Source organism: Hemitrygon akajei, chromosome 18, assembly GCF_048418815.1.
Source record: "Hemitrygon akajei chromosome 18, sHemAka1.3, whole genome shotgun sequence".
Lineage (NCBI taxonomy): Eukaryota > Metazoa > Chordata > Chondrichthyes > Myliobatiformes > Dasyatidae > Hemitrygon > Hemitrygon akajei.
In genome coordinates, this window is record NC_133141.1 from 57,538,645 (window position 1) to 57,554,077 (window position 15,433).

The 15,433-nt window shown below is 43.8% G+C and overlaps 1 protein-coding gene across 2 annotated transcripts in view; it reads left to right on the forward strand.

Annotated features, from left to right (window-relative positions):
- Positions 1-5,171, forward strand: part of LOC140741475 (BMP and activin membrane-bound inhibitor homolog) — a 61,704-nt gene extending 56,533 nt beyond the window's left edge. For both annotated transcript variants that reach the window (XM_073071714.1, XM_073071715.1), the window contains exon 3: positions 4,031-5,171. In XM_073071714.1, the coding sequence (XP_072927815.1) occupies positions 4,031-4,383 (353 nt within the window). In that variant the 3' untranslated portion in view covers positions 4,384-5,171. The remainder of the gene's footprint in view (positions 1-4,030) is intronic.
- Positions 5,172-15,433: the final 10,262 nt, after the last annotated feature.

Below are 15,433 nucleotides of genomic sequence, written 5' to 3' on the forward strand. Positions count from 1 at the left end.
AGGTGTTACAAATAATTTAAGTAAGACAATTGATATTAAACACAAATACCTTGTCATTTTTATTTTGAATTGTAAGCTTTCTGTTTCTGAAGAAACACACAATTTTGCAAATATAAATCTTTGAAAATTGAATTTGTTTAGAAAAATGAATGGCAGCAACTCAACTGTTAAATGTCAACTTAAATGGTCTCAGTTCAAAATCACTGATATATTGGCCATAGTGAGCAATTAATAGTCTTTTAATTATTTTACCATGATCCTCCTCCTCTTTAAAAGATCCTTTATCAGCAGAGAAAAGCCTTTACTAATTCATCCATATCCTAAAGAGAACCTCATTATAAATGTAGTCTGCACCCTTTCATCTGGAGGAGAGCATCTCTGAATGCACAACATGTTGAACCTTGAAATAGATGGGCTACAGCAGCTGTAGATCACAAACGTACACTCAGTGGCCACTTTATTAGGCGCAGGAGGTACGCAATATAGTGGCTACTGAGTGTACATGAGTGTGGTGAATCGTGTCTGAGTATGAGGTTCTGGGCTGCCTCCATAATTAACCAAAGTCAGCAGAGTGTGCATACGCATACACATATAGGAATAAAGTCAGTCCCATGAACACTATGAAATCCTGCTTTGCAACTAGAAGTGTCCACAGTTACCTCAATGCTCTTGTTATGGGAAAGACATAACAGAAAATCAGGGTGTTCAGTCATTCACAAATAAGAGAAAATCTGTAGATGCTGGAAATCAGGATCAGGTTTATTATCACCAGCATGTGTTGTGAAATTTGTTAATGTAGCAGCAGCAGTTCAATGCAAAACATAATCTAGCAGAGAAAAAATAATAATAAATAAAATAAAACCTAATAATAAATAAACAAGTAAATCAATTATGTGTATAGAATAGATTTTTAAAAATGTGCAAAAACAGAAATACTGTATGTTTAAAAAAAGTGTCCAAAGCTTCACTGTCCATTTAGGAATCGGATGGCAGAGGGGAAGAAGCTGTTCCTGAATCGCTGAGCAACACACGTAAGTTGCTGAAGGAACTCAGCAGGCCAGGCAGCATCTATGGAAAAAAAAATACAGTCGACAACTATAATTTTTTCCATAGATGCTGCCTGGCCTGCTGAGTTCCTCCAGCATTTTGTGTGTGTTCTCCAGTCATTTTCCACTGTTTCAATAACATAACTCTGTTTCCTCAGTTTACAACCATCTTGTTTTTCTTTTCTTAATTTTCTCTTGTGAGGGTGGGATTCTTGTTGAGATTTGTATCACTAAATATTGGCAGCTATTTGGTGCCTGGTTCACTGCCCAAAGAGGCAATCATTGTTTGTGAACCTAGGCAATTCATGCTGGCCGACAAGTGTACTGGAGGATGTGGAAGAAATCACAGCAAACTCTGACCAGATCCAACTTACTTTCCAGGAGATCAGGAGCAGAATATTTGGCTGAAATCTTCACCAGATGTAGCTTCCTTTAGCAAGCCCAATTGTAATTTCTCCTTTGTGGTTTCAAAGGAAAGATTAGCCAATTTATCGGGCCAGAAATCAAAACTAAATTTGTTTTAATTAGTGACCCCCGTAACCTTATTTGCTCACTGATATGCTGAAGGATAGCTGGTTATTTGAACAAACAAAAGTATTTTTCATATCTACTGTGTACCCTTTATCACACAAGCAGACAACTTCTTCACAGAGGCAGAGACACTCTAGAACACAGCACTCTAAACATTGTTGCAATACAGTACAAATAGCCATGTGGTACAATTTTCGAAGTAATATCAACCATTGTTTCATATGCCACGTTACTGACATGAGAGGCTTCTTTTTGTGGGGACAAGAGACTCTGTAAGGCACACACACCCATTACCATCTCCAAAGGATGTTTAAACCAAAGGTGTGATTGAGAAACAGGACAAGGCCACAGATATAGTATTTTTACACATGAGAAGGCCTTAGTGTTATCCATAGAACCATAGAACATTACAGCATAGAATAGTGTTCTTGGCCCTTCTTGGCTGTACCAAACCATTTTTCTGCCTAGTCCCACTGACCTGCACCTGGACCATATCCCTCCATACACCTCTCATCCATGTAACTAGATGAATTAGAGTTTTTCTTAAATATTAAACCTGAGCCTGCATTTAACCACTTCATCTGTCAGCTCATTCCACACTCCCACCACTCTCTGTGTGAAGAAGCCTCCCCTAATGTTCCCTTTAAACTTTCCCCCCTTCACCCTTAACCCATGTCCTCTGGTTTTCTTCTCCCCTAGCCTCAGTGGAAATCCATGTTTTTATTATCTGTGCTCCTGTCCCTCACAAATTACGTCATTTCTGGATTTCGCATCAGTGAACATCATTTTTAACTGAGGAGCACTGAAATAAGTACTGCTAGCTAAGTTACCAAAGCTCTCTTGATTATAGCAAAATCTCCAGATATCAGGGAATCCAAGTTGATCATTGGAACATTAAGAGACAAAGAGAAACAGATAGAAAGAAATATAAAATAGAGAGAATGGGAATAGAGAGATTAGATCAGAAAGATTAATAATGGTTTAGTTTATCAACAAAGAATATTACAGACCTATTTATGTGTATAGCTATTCTTATTGGTTTGAGTTACTGATTTGAGTGTCAGTGGTAAGAAGTGAATATTAGCACTTTGTTGGCCAGGGGGAAACATGGAGTAGAGGGGTTGAGGTATGCTGATCAAGTACAAGTTATTCTGCTCTGACTGCTTGGTGTTTGCTTACAACTATTCCTGTCCTCCAAGTACATGATACTGCTGTGTAGGAACATCACTCGGTGAATTAATGGGAAAACACTTGTTTACAAATAGCACATAAAATGAATGTATGCATGTGTATGGTAAATACCTATTCTCCTTTCAGAGACAGATTAGAAACTACTATTATTAGGGAAATTAGCTGTGTCATACTCCATTAAGTAATAAATGTTATGAAATGCATTTATGATTCATATTTGGCATTCAAAATATGTATCAGAAATTCTACAATAGCTTCATAAATTGTAGCGTAAGAGAATACATGTCAAGAGTTGTGCATTGTGTTAACTATTGCTTTGAGCAATGCTACCTAGGAGCTCAAGATAAATCTGAAGGAATCAACACACCAACCATTTTACATCGACAATGTGTGTTACACACAGAAAATGCAGGAGGAACTCAACAAGTCAGGCAGCATCTATGAGAGGGAATAAACAGTCGATGTTTCTAGCATTCCAGATTTCCAGCATCTCCAGGATCTCTTGTGTTTATGGAATGTTGTGTCATGCTGACACAAGAATATGAGTCGTGAGCATGCATTGTTCTTGACAGACCACTTATTATTTTGACCATTGAGACCCAAGGAGATTCTCACAACTTTTACACTCCAGGGGAGAGTCATATAATTGGTCTCTTATGCCAGTAGACTGATCCATGAGAAGTTGGAGAAAATTGACTCCAGCCTTGATTGGATGCAGAGAATTAGCAACGGACTTAATGGTATTATAATCGATGATATGTGCTTCAATTTTGAGTACATACTCAAAATTAAACCACAGAAGTGAAATTAAACCACAGAAGTCTCCACACAAAGGAAAATCATATAGGACTGGTATGATGAAGAAACGCAAAAAGCTTGGGAATTTTTTGAATTACATGGCATGCAAATCAGGCAGTTTTATTTTCTCAACCATGGTCTTTCACACGCTCAGATTACAATGCAAACAATGAAAGCACAAATATGCCCTGATATATAAGGTATCAAAATTTAGTCTAAATGCTTTTTGAGAGATACAGCAGATTGTAGAGCTCCATTCTTATTGATGTCATAGGCATGCATGCACAGGGTATAAATGCCAAGAAAATCAGCATTTTTTGCAGTAACATAGTACATTTAGAAACCTTTTACAAATGTTATGAAATATAATCTCTGTGACAGTTAAATCCATCACCTAAATCCTTGGAAAGAGGTAATCTCATGTTATAGTCTGTGGCTAACAACGAATCTTTATCTGATTTCAGATCAAGGAGCCAAGAAGCAGCAGAATTCAGGGAACATGAACCTGGCCTACCAGCAGAAAGCCAATACCAAGGAGATCTGGTTTAGGGCAGCAGTCATAGCTGTGTGCATTGCAGGTGCATTCATCCTGGTGCTGTTGGTGGTGCTCGCCCTCCGCATGCTGCGCAGCGAGAATGAGCGGCTGCAGCGGCAACACGAGCAGATGATCTCACGGCTACACTACAGCTTCCAGGAGCCTCCCTCAGAAAAAATCCTGGTGGGCAACTTGGACTTTGAGCCCACAGTGACAATTGCCAGAGACCATGAAAACTGCTGTATGGTGCATAATCAGCAACACCATTTCGATCCTTACTGAGAAGCTTGGCTCACTTTTTCCTTGGGATGTATACAGTGGGCACAAGAAGCCAACAATGGTGTGATTATGGGCATTCCTACTTAACCATTAATTTCTGTGGTAAATCCCAATTAGCCATGCGAGTTAAAAACTTAACTCTTATTTTAATTAAAGTGTAGTAATGATTAATAATGAAATAACTGGCAACACTGTAGTTTATGATTTGTTTTGGTGCCAATTTCTGTTGCCTTTGGTACCTGGCATGGTATTACTTGGCACTGTTTAATTTGTATGAATCCTTGGTGGGGTGTAGAATGCAATGCTTTTCTTTGATGTACGCTCCAATGAGACCCTGCTGAACTAATATTTCTATACTGAGGGATGTGCATGTCGGGCTTATTTACAGATAAACACATGCTGAATGATAATTGTATTGTAGCATAAAATCTAATTACAATTTTGATAATACACTACAAATAGTGCTATTTTGGTACTTTTATCTGATGCTATATGATGTTTTCTGCCTGTGTGGTAACCTTCACCTCACTCCTGGAATTTAAATGTCATGAAGTACTGAAGAACTATGCCTCATAGCAACGGTGCTCTGGAGAACAGAACGAGCTGATGTGGCAATGCCATCAAAGGACAATATCAACCAACAGGATGAAATATAATTGTGAAATTGCATGTAGGCATAGGAAGTGTCAGGATAAAACAGGCGGAGGTTTGTCTAGATAATTTTATATCATCCAGCTGTTTGGAAAATAATGATTTTAGAGCTGATACAAAATAAAGCTCTCTATGCTCTTCTTAAACTGTTTGCCTGGGCTCTAATTTTAACCATTAATCTTTACAACACCTGTGCATCCGTGTCCTCATTCATGGGAAATGTTCCTGGGCCCTGACATGCGAGATTTCCAGTTTAATGACAAGTTAAGTGTAAATTTGTGTGGTTCGTTCATGCCCACTAGGATATCAATAAGTCTGTTTTTTTTCTCCTCATAGAAATTCTTCAGTCTACCAGTGAAATTATATCCATGACACCCTTTCACCTTTTATTTTGAGGTTTATTCAAGATGCGATCCCTGAATTGAAAATCTGCTAGGCCTGAGATTGTCCTAGTCAAAAAAAGGGGCATTAAACGCATTCAATTGTGTGAAACTTCAGGTAGTAGTATTACATAGAAACATAGAAATCTACAGCACATTACAGGCCCTTCGGCCCACAATGTCATGACATTTGTGTAACCTACTCTAGAAACTGCCTAGAATTTCCCTATTTTTCTAAGCTTCATGTATCTATCTAAGAGTCTCTTAAAAGACCGAAGCATCATTTGTCAGAAAGTGAAGCTTAAATGAGAAATCTCCCACAAAGACATTTTCCCCCAAATCATACATCATTGTTAAGATAAGACATGGTAGAGAAAATGTGTGGAAGATCAGAAGGGGTCAGTTGAAGGGGAGGAGAAAGTTGGATCACATTATATATACCTAACAGCTTTGGACAAAATCAAAACTCTGTGTTATTGTTGACTAAAATACTGAATGAACTGAGTTCTTACTAAAATATGACTAAATACTCCTTTGTACAACTCTAGGAAAATAAGTGTGGAAAATTTGCCATTTTGAATGTCTTAGTGCCCTTCAGGACTTGACTTTTTAAGTGGAGTTTCAATGTAATTTTCATGTAATTGGTCTGGAAATAAGAGCTGGTCATAGAGCATAGAATCTGGCCCACCATGTCCATGCTGACTTCTTTGCCCATCTACATTGATCCCATTGTCTTCCATAAGAATGCACCTTTCTGTGCCTTGTCAAGGTGTCTAAATGCCTCTTAAATATAGTAATTGCATCTGATTCCACCACTTTCTCTGGCAGGAAATTCCAGATATCATCCAAACTCTGTGTAAAAAAAAAAAAGCTCCTTTTTAAAATTCCTCCCTCTCAGCTGTTTTGATATCCTTGCCCTGGGATAAAAATTCTGGCTATTTATTTAGAGATACAGCACAGTAACAGGCCTTTCCGGCCCAATGAGACCATGCCACCCAGTTACACCCATGTGACCAATTAACCTACTAACTCGTATGTCTATGGAATGTGGGAGGAAACCAGCACACCCAGAGGAAACCCACACGGTCATAGGGAGAACATACAAACTCCTTACAGATAGCAATGGGAATTGAACCCGGTCACCTACTCTGTAAAGTGTTACGCTAATCGCTACACTACAGTGACACCCAATTAGTGTGGAAATATTTAAGAGAGGTTATACCCAGATACACAAGACCTTAAGACATAGGAGCAGGCCATTCAACCCATCGACTCTGCTCCACCATTTTGTCATGGCCGATCCCAGATTCTACTCAAACCTGCCTTCTTGCCATATCCTTTGAAGTCCTGGTTGATCATGAAACTATCAACTTCTGCTTTAAATATACCCACAGACTTGGCCTCCACTGAATCTGTGGCAGAGCATTCCACAGATTCACTACTCTCTGGCTAAAAAAAAAATCCCTCCTTACATTTTGGAGTTTAATGCTGATAAGTGTGAGGTGCAAAAATTTTGGTAGGACTAATCAAAATAGGACAAACATGGTAAATGGTAGGGCATTGAGGAATGCAGTAGAACAGAGTGATCCAGGAATAATGGTGCATAGTTCCCTGAAGGTGGAATCTCATGTGAATAGGGTGGTGAAGAGCTTTTGGTATGTTGGCCTTTATAAAATCAGAGCATTGAGTATAGGAGTTGGGATGTAATGTTAAAATTGTACAAGGCATTAGTGAGGCCAAATTTGGAGTATTGTGTACAGTTCTGGTCACCGAATTATAGGAAAGATGTCAACAAAATAGAGAGAGTACAGAGAAGATTTACTAGAATGTTACCTGAGTTTCAGCACCTAAGTTACAGAGAAAGGTTGAACAAGTTAGGTCTTTATTCTTTGGAGTGTAGAAGGTTGAAGGGGGACTTGATAGAGGTATTTAAAATTATGAAGGGAATAAAGTTGACGTGGATAGGCTTTTTCCATTGAGAGTAGGGAGATTCAAACAAGAGAACATGAGTTGAGAGTTAAGGGGCAAAAGTTTAGGGGTAACATGAGGTGGAACCTCTTTACTCAGAGAGTGGTGGCTGTGTGGAACGAGCTTCCAGTAGAAGTGATAGAGGCAGGTTCAATATTGTCATTTAAAGAAAAATTGGATAGGTACATGGACAGGAAAGGAATGGAAGGTTATGGGCTGAGTGCAGGTCGGTGGGACTAGGTGAGAGGGCTGAGATGGCCTGCTTCCGTGCTGTAATTGTTATATGATTATATCTGTTCTAAAATGTTGCACCTCAATTTTGAGGCTGTGCCCTCTAGTTTTGGATACCCCCCCACCATAGGAAACATCCTCTCCACATCCACCTTATCTAGTCCTTTCAACATTCAGTAGGTTTCAATGAGATCCCCTGCATTCTATTAAATTCCAGTGAGTATAGGCCCAAAGCTGCCAAAAGCTCCTCATATGTTAACCCCTTTATTCCCAGAATCATCCTCATGAACCTCCTCCGGACTCTCTCCAATGACAACACATCCTTTCTGAGATACGGGGCCCAAAACTGTTGACAATATTCCAAGTGCGACCTGACTAGCATCTCGTAAAGCATCTCATTATCTCCTCTTATATTCTATTCCCCTTGAAATAAATGCCCACATTGCATTTGCATTCTTTATCACAGAATTAACCTATAAATTAACCTTCTGTTAGCCTTGCACAAGGACTCCCAAGTCCCTCTATGTTTGAATTTTCTCCCCACTTAGATTTTCTACCTTATCTATATGACTAATAGAATTTTATACAGGTCTATCAGGTCACCCCTCAGTATCCTTCATCCTAAGAAACAGCCTATTCAATCTCTGCCCATAACCAAAGTCCTTTAATCTAGGCCACATCCTGGTGAATCTCCTCTGCACTCTGTCCAGTACAACCATATACTTCCTGTAGTGTAGTGATTATAACTGTACAGAATATTCCAAGTGCAATCTAGCCAGGGTTTTGAATTGAATTGACTTTATTTCTTAAATCCTTCACATATATGAGGAGTAAAAATCTTTATGTTACAACTCTATCTAAATGTGCAATGGGCAATCATAGTAACTTATAATAAATAGAACAGTCATTGTATTATAGAGTACATTCAAATCAGTGTGAGTTCATCAGTCTCATGGCCTGGTGGAAGAAGCTGTCCCGGAGCCTGTTGATCCTGGCTTTTATGCTGGAATAGATTGTGGTTGGGATGGCTTGGGTTCCCAATGATCCTATGGGCCCTGTTTACACACCTGTCCTTGTAAATATCCTGAATCATGGGAAATTCACAAGTACAGATGCGCTGGGCTGTCTGCACCACTCTTTTGTAAAGTTGTAACATAATATCTCGATTTTTATGTTTTATATTCCTTGGGTCTTTACCAGGCTGGAGCAATATAACTAGTGGACTGCCCCAAGGATCAGCCCTCTGTTATTTACAGTTTATATAATTGACCTGAAGGAGGGGACGGAGTGTAAGGTGTCCGCGTGACCTTGGTGAAGGTCTGAGGAGCAAAACCTTAAAATATGAGCTAGAAATTGGCAGCAGTATCAGAAAGCGTTGTTTAACACAAAAACAGTGGAAGTCTGTGACTCCTTCCCTAAAAATCCATTCAGGCTAATTAATTAAAAGTGCAGAACTGAGGATTGTAGATCCCATGTGATTAGATGGATTTCAGGTATGATATGGCCACGATCTAACAGGATATGGCAGAACAGGCTCAAGGGGCCCCCTTTTGTGTATTTCCAGAAAGTACCCACAACCTGAGAGTGTATTGGAAAGTATCTCTAAATAAACATAAGGTGTGCGACAGTGAAAACATTTCCCATATTTAGGAAACATCTGTTATTTGACCACTAACAGTGGATTTTTTAAAAAATTGTATTTGCTTTCAGCAGCTGAGTGAAATTTTGCATTGTGTGTAAAAATTGCCTGATATTAATGGTCTTTTGAACATAAGAAATTAAGAAAATTAGAGCATGAAAAGGTCCCTCAAGCTTACTTTTCCAAACAATAAAATCACATCTGTTCTGCCCCAAGGTCTCATCTTTTTTGCGCCAGTTCCCCATAGCCCTAAATTCCACAATTTTTCAAAAATGTATCCTCTTTAAATCCCCTTGATGATTTAGCCTCTACATTCCTCTGGGTAGAAATTTCCACAACTTCACACTTATAGGAAGAAGTTCCTCCGCACCCTTATCTTGTTAGAGTGTCCTCTGATTCAAGGTTTCCAGCTGGTGGAAACCTCTTGAAGTATACCCTGTCATGCCTTCTCAGGATTTTTTATACTTCAATAATGTGACTCTTATTTTTCTAAGCTCCAGACAATATTGATGTAATTTCTTTAGCCACCCACAATAGGACCACCCTTTCATTCCAGGAGTCAATCTAGTGACTCTCTTTCTGTAATATTGATATACTTCTTAAAAGGGGGACTGAAAATTGTACTGTTTTCTAGATGAGGTTTTACCAGTACTCTTTTACAATCGTAACATACATCTCTCCTTCTAAACTCCAATCCTCTTGAAATAAATGCTATTATGCCATTAGCCATCCTGACTACTTGCTGTATTTACCTGCTTATACATGCACAAGAACACCTCACTCCCTCTGCTTTGCTCATCTGCAAACTTACTTCATTTAGTCTGCCTTTAGACTCCTGTTACTGAAGTGTATGACCACACACATTTTTTTCTACAATAAACTCCATCTGCCAAGTTTTCACCCACTCACACAACCTACGTATATGCTGTTGCTGAGTCCAAATATTCTCATTGAATTTATACCCTGAGGTTAGAACCATAGAACCATAGAACATTACAGCACAGAAACAGGCCTTTTGGCCCTTCTTGGCTGTGCCAAACCATTTTTCTGCCTAGTCCCACTGACCAGCACCTGGCCCATATCCCTTCAAACCCCTCTCATCCATGTACCAGTCCAAGTTTTTCTTAAATGTTAAAAGTGAGTCCACATTCACCACTTCATCTGGCAGCTCATTCCACACTCGCACCACTCTCTGCGTGAAGGAGCCCCCCCAATGTTCCCTTTAAACTTTTCTCCCTTAACCCTTAACCCATGACCTCTGTTTTTTTTCTCCCCCTAGCCTCAGTGGAAAAAGCCTGCTTGCATTCACTCTATCTATACCCATCATAATTTTATACACCTCTATCAAATCACCCCTCATTCTCCTATGCTCCAGGGAATAAAGTCCTAACCTATTCAACCTTTCTCTGTAACTCAGTTTCTCAAGTCCCGGCAACATCCTTGTAAATTTTCCCTGCACTCTTTCAACCTGATTAATATCCTTCCTGTAATTAGGTGACCAAAACTGCACACAATACTCCAAATTCGGACTCACCACTGTCTTATACAACCTCACCATTACATTCCAACTCTTATACTCAATACTTTGATTTATAAAGGCCAATGTACCAAAAGCTCTCTTTATGACCCTATCTACCTGTGATGCCACTTTTAGGGAATTTTGTATCTGTATTCCCAGATCCTTCTGCTCTACTGCACTCCTCAGTGTCCTACCATTTCTTGTATGTTCTACCTTGATTTGACCTTCCGAAGTGCAATACCTCACACTTGTCTGTATTAAGCTCCATTTGCCATTTTTCAGCCCATTCCTCCAACTGGTCCAAATCCCTCTGCAAGCTTTGAAAACCTTCCTCACTATTCACTACACCTCCAATCTTTGTATCATCAGCAAATTTGCTGATCCAATTTGCCACATTATCATCCAGATCATTGATATAGATGACAAATAACAATGGACCCAGCACTGATCCCTGTGGCACACCACTAGTCACAGGCCTCCACTCAGAGTAGCAATCCTCCACTACCACTCTCTGGCTTCTTCCATTGAGCCGATGTCTAATCCAATTTACTGCCTCACCATGTATACCTAGCAACTGAATCTTCCTAACTAACCTCCCATGTGGGACCTTGTCAAAGGCCTTACTGAAGTCCATGTATACAACATCCACTGCCTTCCCTTCATCCACTTTCCTGGTAACTTCCTCAAAAAACTCTAATAGATTGGTTAAACATGACCTACCACGCACAAAGCCATGCTGACTTTTTCTAATAAGTCCCTGTCTATCCAAATACTCATAGATCCTATCGCTTAGTACTCCTTCCAATAATTTACCTACTACTGATGTCAAACTTACCGGCATATAATTTCCTGGATTACATTTAGAGCCTTTTTTAAACAACGGAATCCTCCAGCACCTCACCGGTGGATACTGACATTTTAAATATTTCTGCCAGGGCCCCTGGGAAAATTATGGCAGATAATTTAAAACAACAGTTTGCAACTATCTTTACATTAGAGGACACTGCAAACTCCCCCCCCCCCCCCAAAATAACAAACAGACAAGTTTACATAACATCAAATAACTTATTGTAGCGGTGTGCTACACACAGCACTGAAATAACAACACGTAGTCGGTGAGCTGCAGTTGCGAAAGAGGTTTATTCAAACTTTGCGGCCTCGCTTTAAAGCCTTCCTGTTCCCGCCCTCCCCAGGTGAGAATACTGAATACTGCATATTCACAGTCCCGTCCCACGCGCGAGCTTTTCCCCTTGCTGGTGAAGCAGGCTTGGCGCCCTCTTTGGGACCTGCCTCAATGCCGGCACGCGCCACTTTGTGAGCCGGTTCGAGTGCGCTGGGAAGTGGGTCACCACATAACCACCCCCCAGAACCGGCGATTCACCCCCCAATGTCCTCAGTCTGTGTCGGACTCTGTTTGGGAGGTCTGCCTCTGCGCCGCGGTGCCTGAACCTCGACCGGCTGCACCAAGTCCACATGGGCCGGTTTGAGTCGGTCCACCGTGAAAACGTCCTCTTTCCCCCCAATGTCCAGCACAAATGTGGACCTGTTGTTCCTGATCACCTTAAACGGCCCCTCGTAGGGCCACTGTAGCGGTGCCCAATGTCCGCCCCATCGTACAAAAACAAACTTACGGTTTTGCAGGTCTTTGGGTACATGGGTCGGGTTCTGCCCATGCTGTGAAGTCGGTACGGGGGCCAGGTTACCGAGCCTCTCGCGTAGTCTGCCCAGGACTGCTGCGGGTTTTTCCTCTTGCCCCCTTGGGGCTGGTATGAACTCTCCTGGGACGGCCAGGGGTGCGCCGTACACCAACTCGGCTGACGAGGTGTGCAGATCGTCTTTGGGCTCTGTGCAGATTCCGAGGAGGACCCAGGGAAGTTCATCCACCCAGTTAGGCCCATTGAGGCGAGACATGAGAGCCGACTTCAGGTGACGGTGGAAACGCTCCACCAGTCCGTTCGACTGTGGGTGGTAGGCAGTTGTGTGGTGCAGCTGTGTCCCCAAAAGGCTGGCCATAGCTGACCACAGGCTGGAGGTGAACTGGGAACCTCTGTCAGAGGTAATGTGGGCCGGTACACCAAAGCGAGATACCCAAGTTGCAATCAGTGCTCGGGCGCAAGATTCGGAGGTGGTGTTGGTGAGCAGGATCGCCTCTGGCCATCTGGTGAACCGGTCCACGATAGTCAGGAGGTGCCGCGCTCCTCAAGACACTGGCAGGGGGCCCATGATATCCACATGAATGTGGTCAAAACGCCAGTGGGTGGGGTTGAACTGCTGCGGCAGGGCTTTGGTGTGCCGCTGCACCTTGGCTGTTTGGCAGTGCATGCATGTTTTGGCCCATTCACTGACCTGCTTGCGGAGTCCGTGCCAAACGAACCTGTTGGTTACCATCCAGACGGTTGACCTGATGGAGGGGTGCACTAAGTTGTGAATGAAGTGGAAAACGCGCTGCCGCCAGGCTGCCGGGATGACGGGACGGGGTTGGCCGGTGGTGACGTCACAGAGTAGAGTCCTCTCACCTGGGCCTACGGGGAGGTCCTGGAGTGCAAACCGGAGACTGCGGTTCTGTAACTAGGGATCTCCTCGTCTGCCTGCTGCGCCTCTGCCAGCGCCTCAAAGTCTACCCCTTGGGAAAGGGCATGAATGTTAGGGCGAGAGAGCGCGTTCGCCACGACATTGTCCTTTCCCGAGACATGCTGGACATCCGTCGTGTATTCGGAGATGTAGGACAGATGTCACTGCTGGTGGGACAGGGGTCGGATGCTTTTGTGAACACAAAGGTAAGAGATTTGTGGTCCGTGAACGCGGTGAAGGTCCTACCTTCTAAGGAGTACCTGAAATGCCGGATTGCCAGGTATAGCGCCAACAGCTCCCGGTCGAAAGCACTGTATTTGAGTTCGGGTCATCGTAGGTGTTTGCTGAAAAATGCCAGGGGTTGCCAGCGACCCTCGATGAGTTGTTCCAGCACTCCACCGACTGCTGTGTTGGATGCGTCCACTGTGAGGGCGGTAGGGACGTCCGTTCTGGGGTGCACTAGCATCGCGGCGTTTGCCAAGGCTTCTTTGGTTTTAATGAAAGCGGCAGCGGACTCCTCATCCCAGGTAATGTCCTTGCCCTTACCCGACATCAGGGCGATTCAGGCTGCTGAAGGGAGGAAGCAGTGGTAGAAATTCACCATACCCACAAATTCCTGCAGACCTTTGATTGTGTTGGGTCGGGGGAAGTGGCGGACCGCGTCTACCTTAGCGGGCAGAAGCGTTGCCCCGTCTTTAGTAATCCTGTGGCCCAGGAAGTCGATGGTGTCGAGCCCGAACTGGCATTTGGCCGGGTTGATTGTTAGGCCGTATTCACTCAGTTGGGCGTAGAGTTGACGGAGGTGGGACAGGTGCTCCTGACGACTACTGCTGGCTATGGGGATGTCGTCCAAATAGATGAAAACGAAGTCCAGGTCACGTCCCACCGCTTCCATTAACTGCTGAAACGTCTCTGCGGCATTCTTTAGGCCAAACGGCATGCGGAGGAACTCGAAAAGGCCGAAAGGGGTGATGAGTGCCGTTTTGGGGATGTCGTCCGGATGCATTGGGATTTGATGGTATCCCCGGACGAGGTCTACCTTGGAGAAGATCCGTGCGCCGTGCAGGTTTGCTGCAAAGTCCTGAATGTGCGGCACAGGGTAGCGGTCCGGTGTTGTAGCCTCGTTCAGCCTGCGGTAGTCGCCGCATGGTCTCCAGCCCCCTGTTGCTTTGGGCACCATGTGCGGGGGGAGGCCCATGGGCTGTCGGACCGCCGGATGATCCCCAATTCCTCCATCCTCTTGAACTACTCCTTCACCAGTTGGAGCTTGTCCAGGGGAAGCCTTCGAGCACGGACGTGGAGGGGTGGTCCTTGTGTCGGGATGTGGTGGCGTGAACTGCAGCGCCAGAACTGATGGGAAATCCGCCAGGACTCTGGTGAAGTCATTGTTGGACAGCTTGATGGAGTTTCGGTGTGGGGCCGGCAACTGGGCTTCACCCAGGGAGAACGTTTGAAAGGTCTCGGCATGGACCAGTCTCTTCCCTTGCAGATCGACCAGTAGGCTGTGAGCTCGCAAAAAATCCGCTCCCAGGAGCGGTTGGGCCACGGCGGCCAGTGTGAAGCCCCATGTGAACCGGCTGGAGCCGAACTGTATCCACACCGTATGGGTGCTGTAGGTCCTTACTGTACTGCCGTTCGTGGCCCTCAGAGTGGGACCCGGTTCTCTGTTGCGGGTGTCGTAACTCATCTGAGGTAAGACGCTGATCTCGGCTCCGGTGTCGACCGAAAAGCGGCGTCCTGACAGCTTGTTCCAGGCATACAGGAGGCTATCCCGATGGCCAGCCGCCATAGCCATCAGTGGCAGCTGGCCCTGGCGTTTCCTGGGAACTTGCAGGGCAGGCTACAGTGGCGGGCTTCTGCGCCCCACTGCTGGTGGTAGAAACACCATTGTTCGTTGTCCTCCTCACCCCTGCCTCTGGGGTTAGTGGACTCTGCGGCCAGGCCTGGTCTGGTCTGCTGCTGGGAGCGTGGCCTGGAGATCTGTGTGACGGACGCCCCACTCTCCTTCTTGGCTTTCCACAGCATGTCTGCCCGGGCCGCCACCTTCCGGGGGGGTCGCTGAAATCCGCGTCGGACAGCAGCAGGCGTATGTCC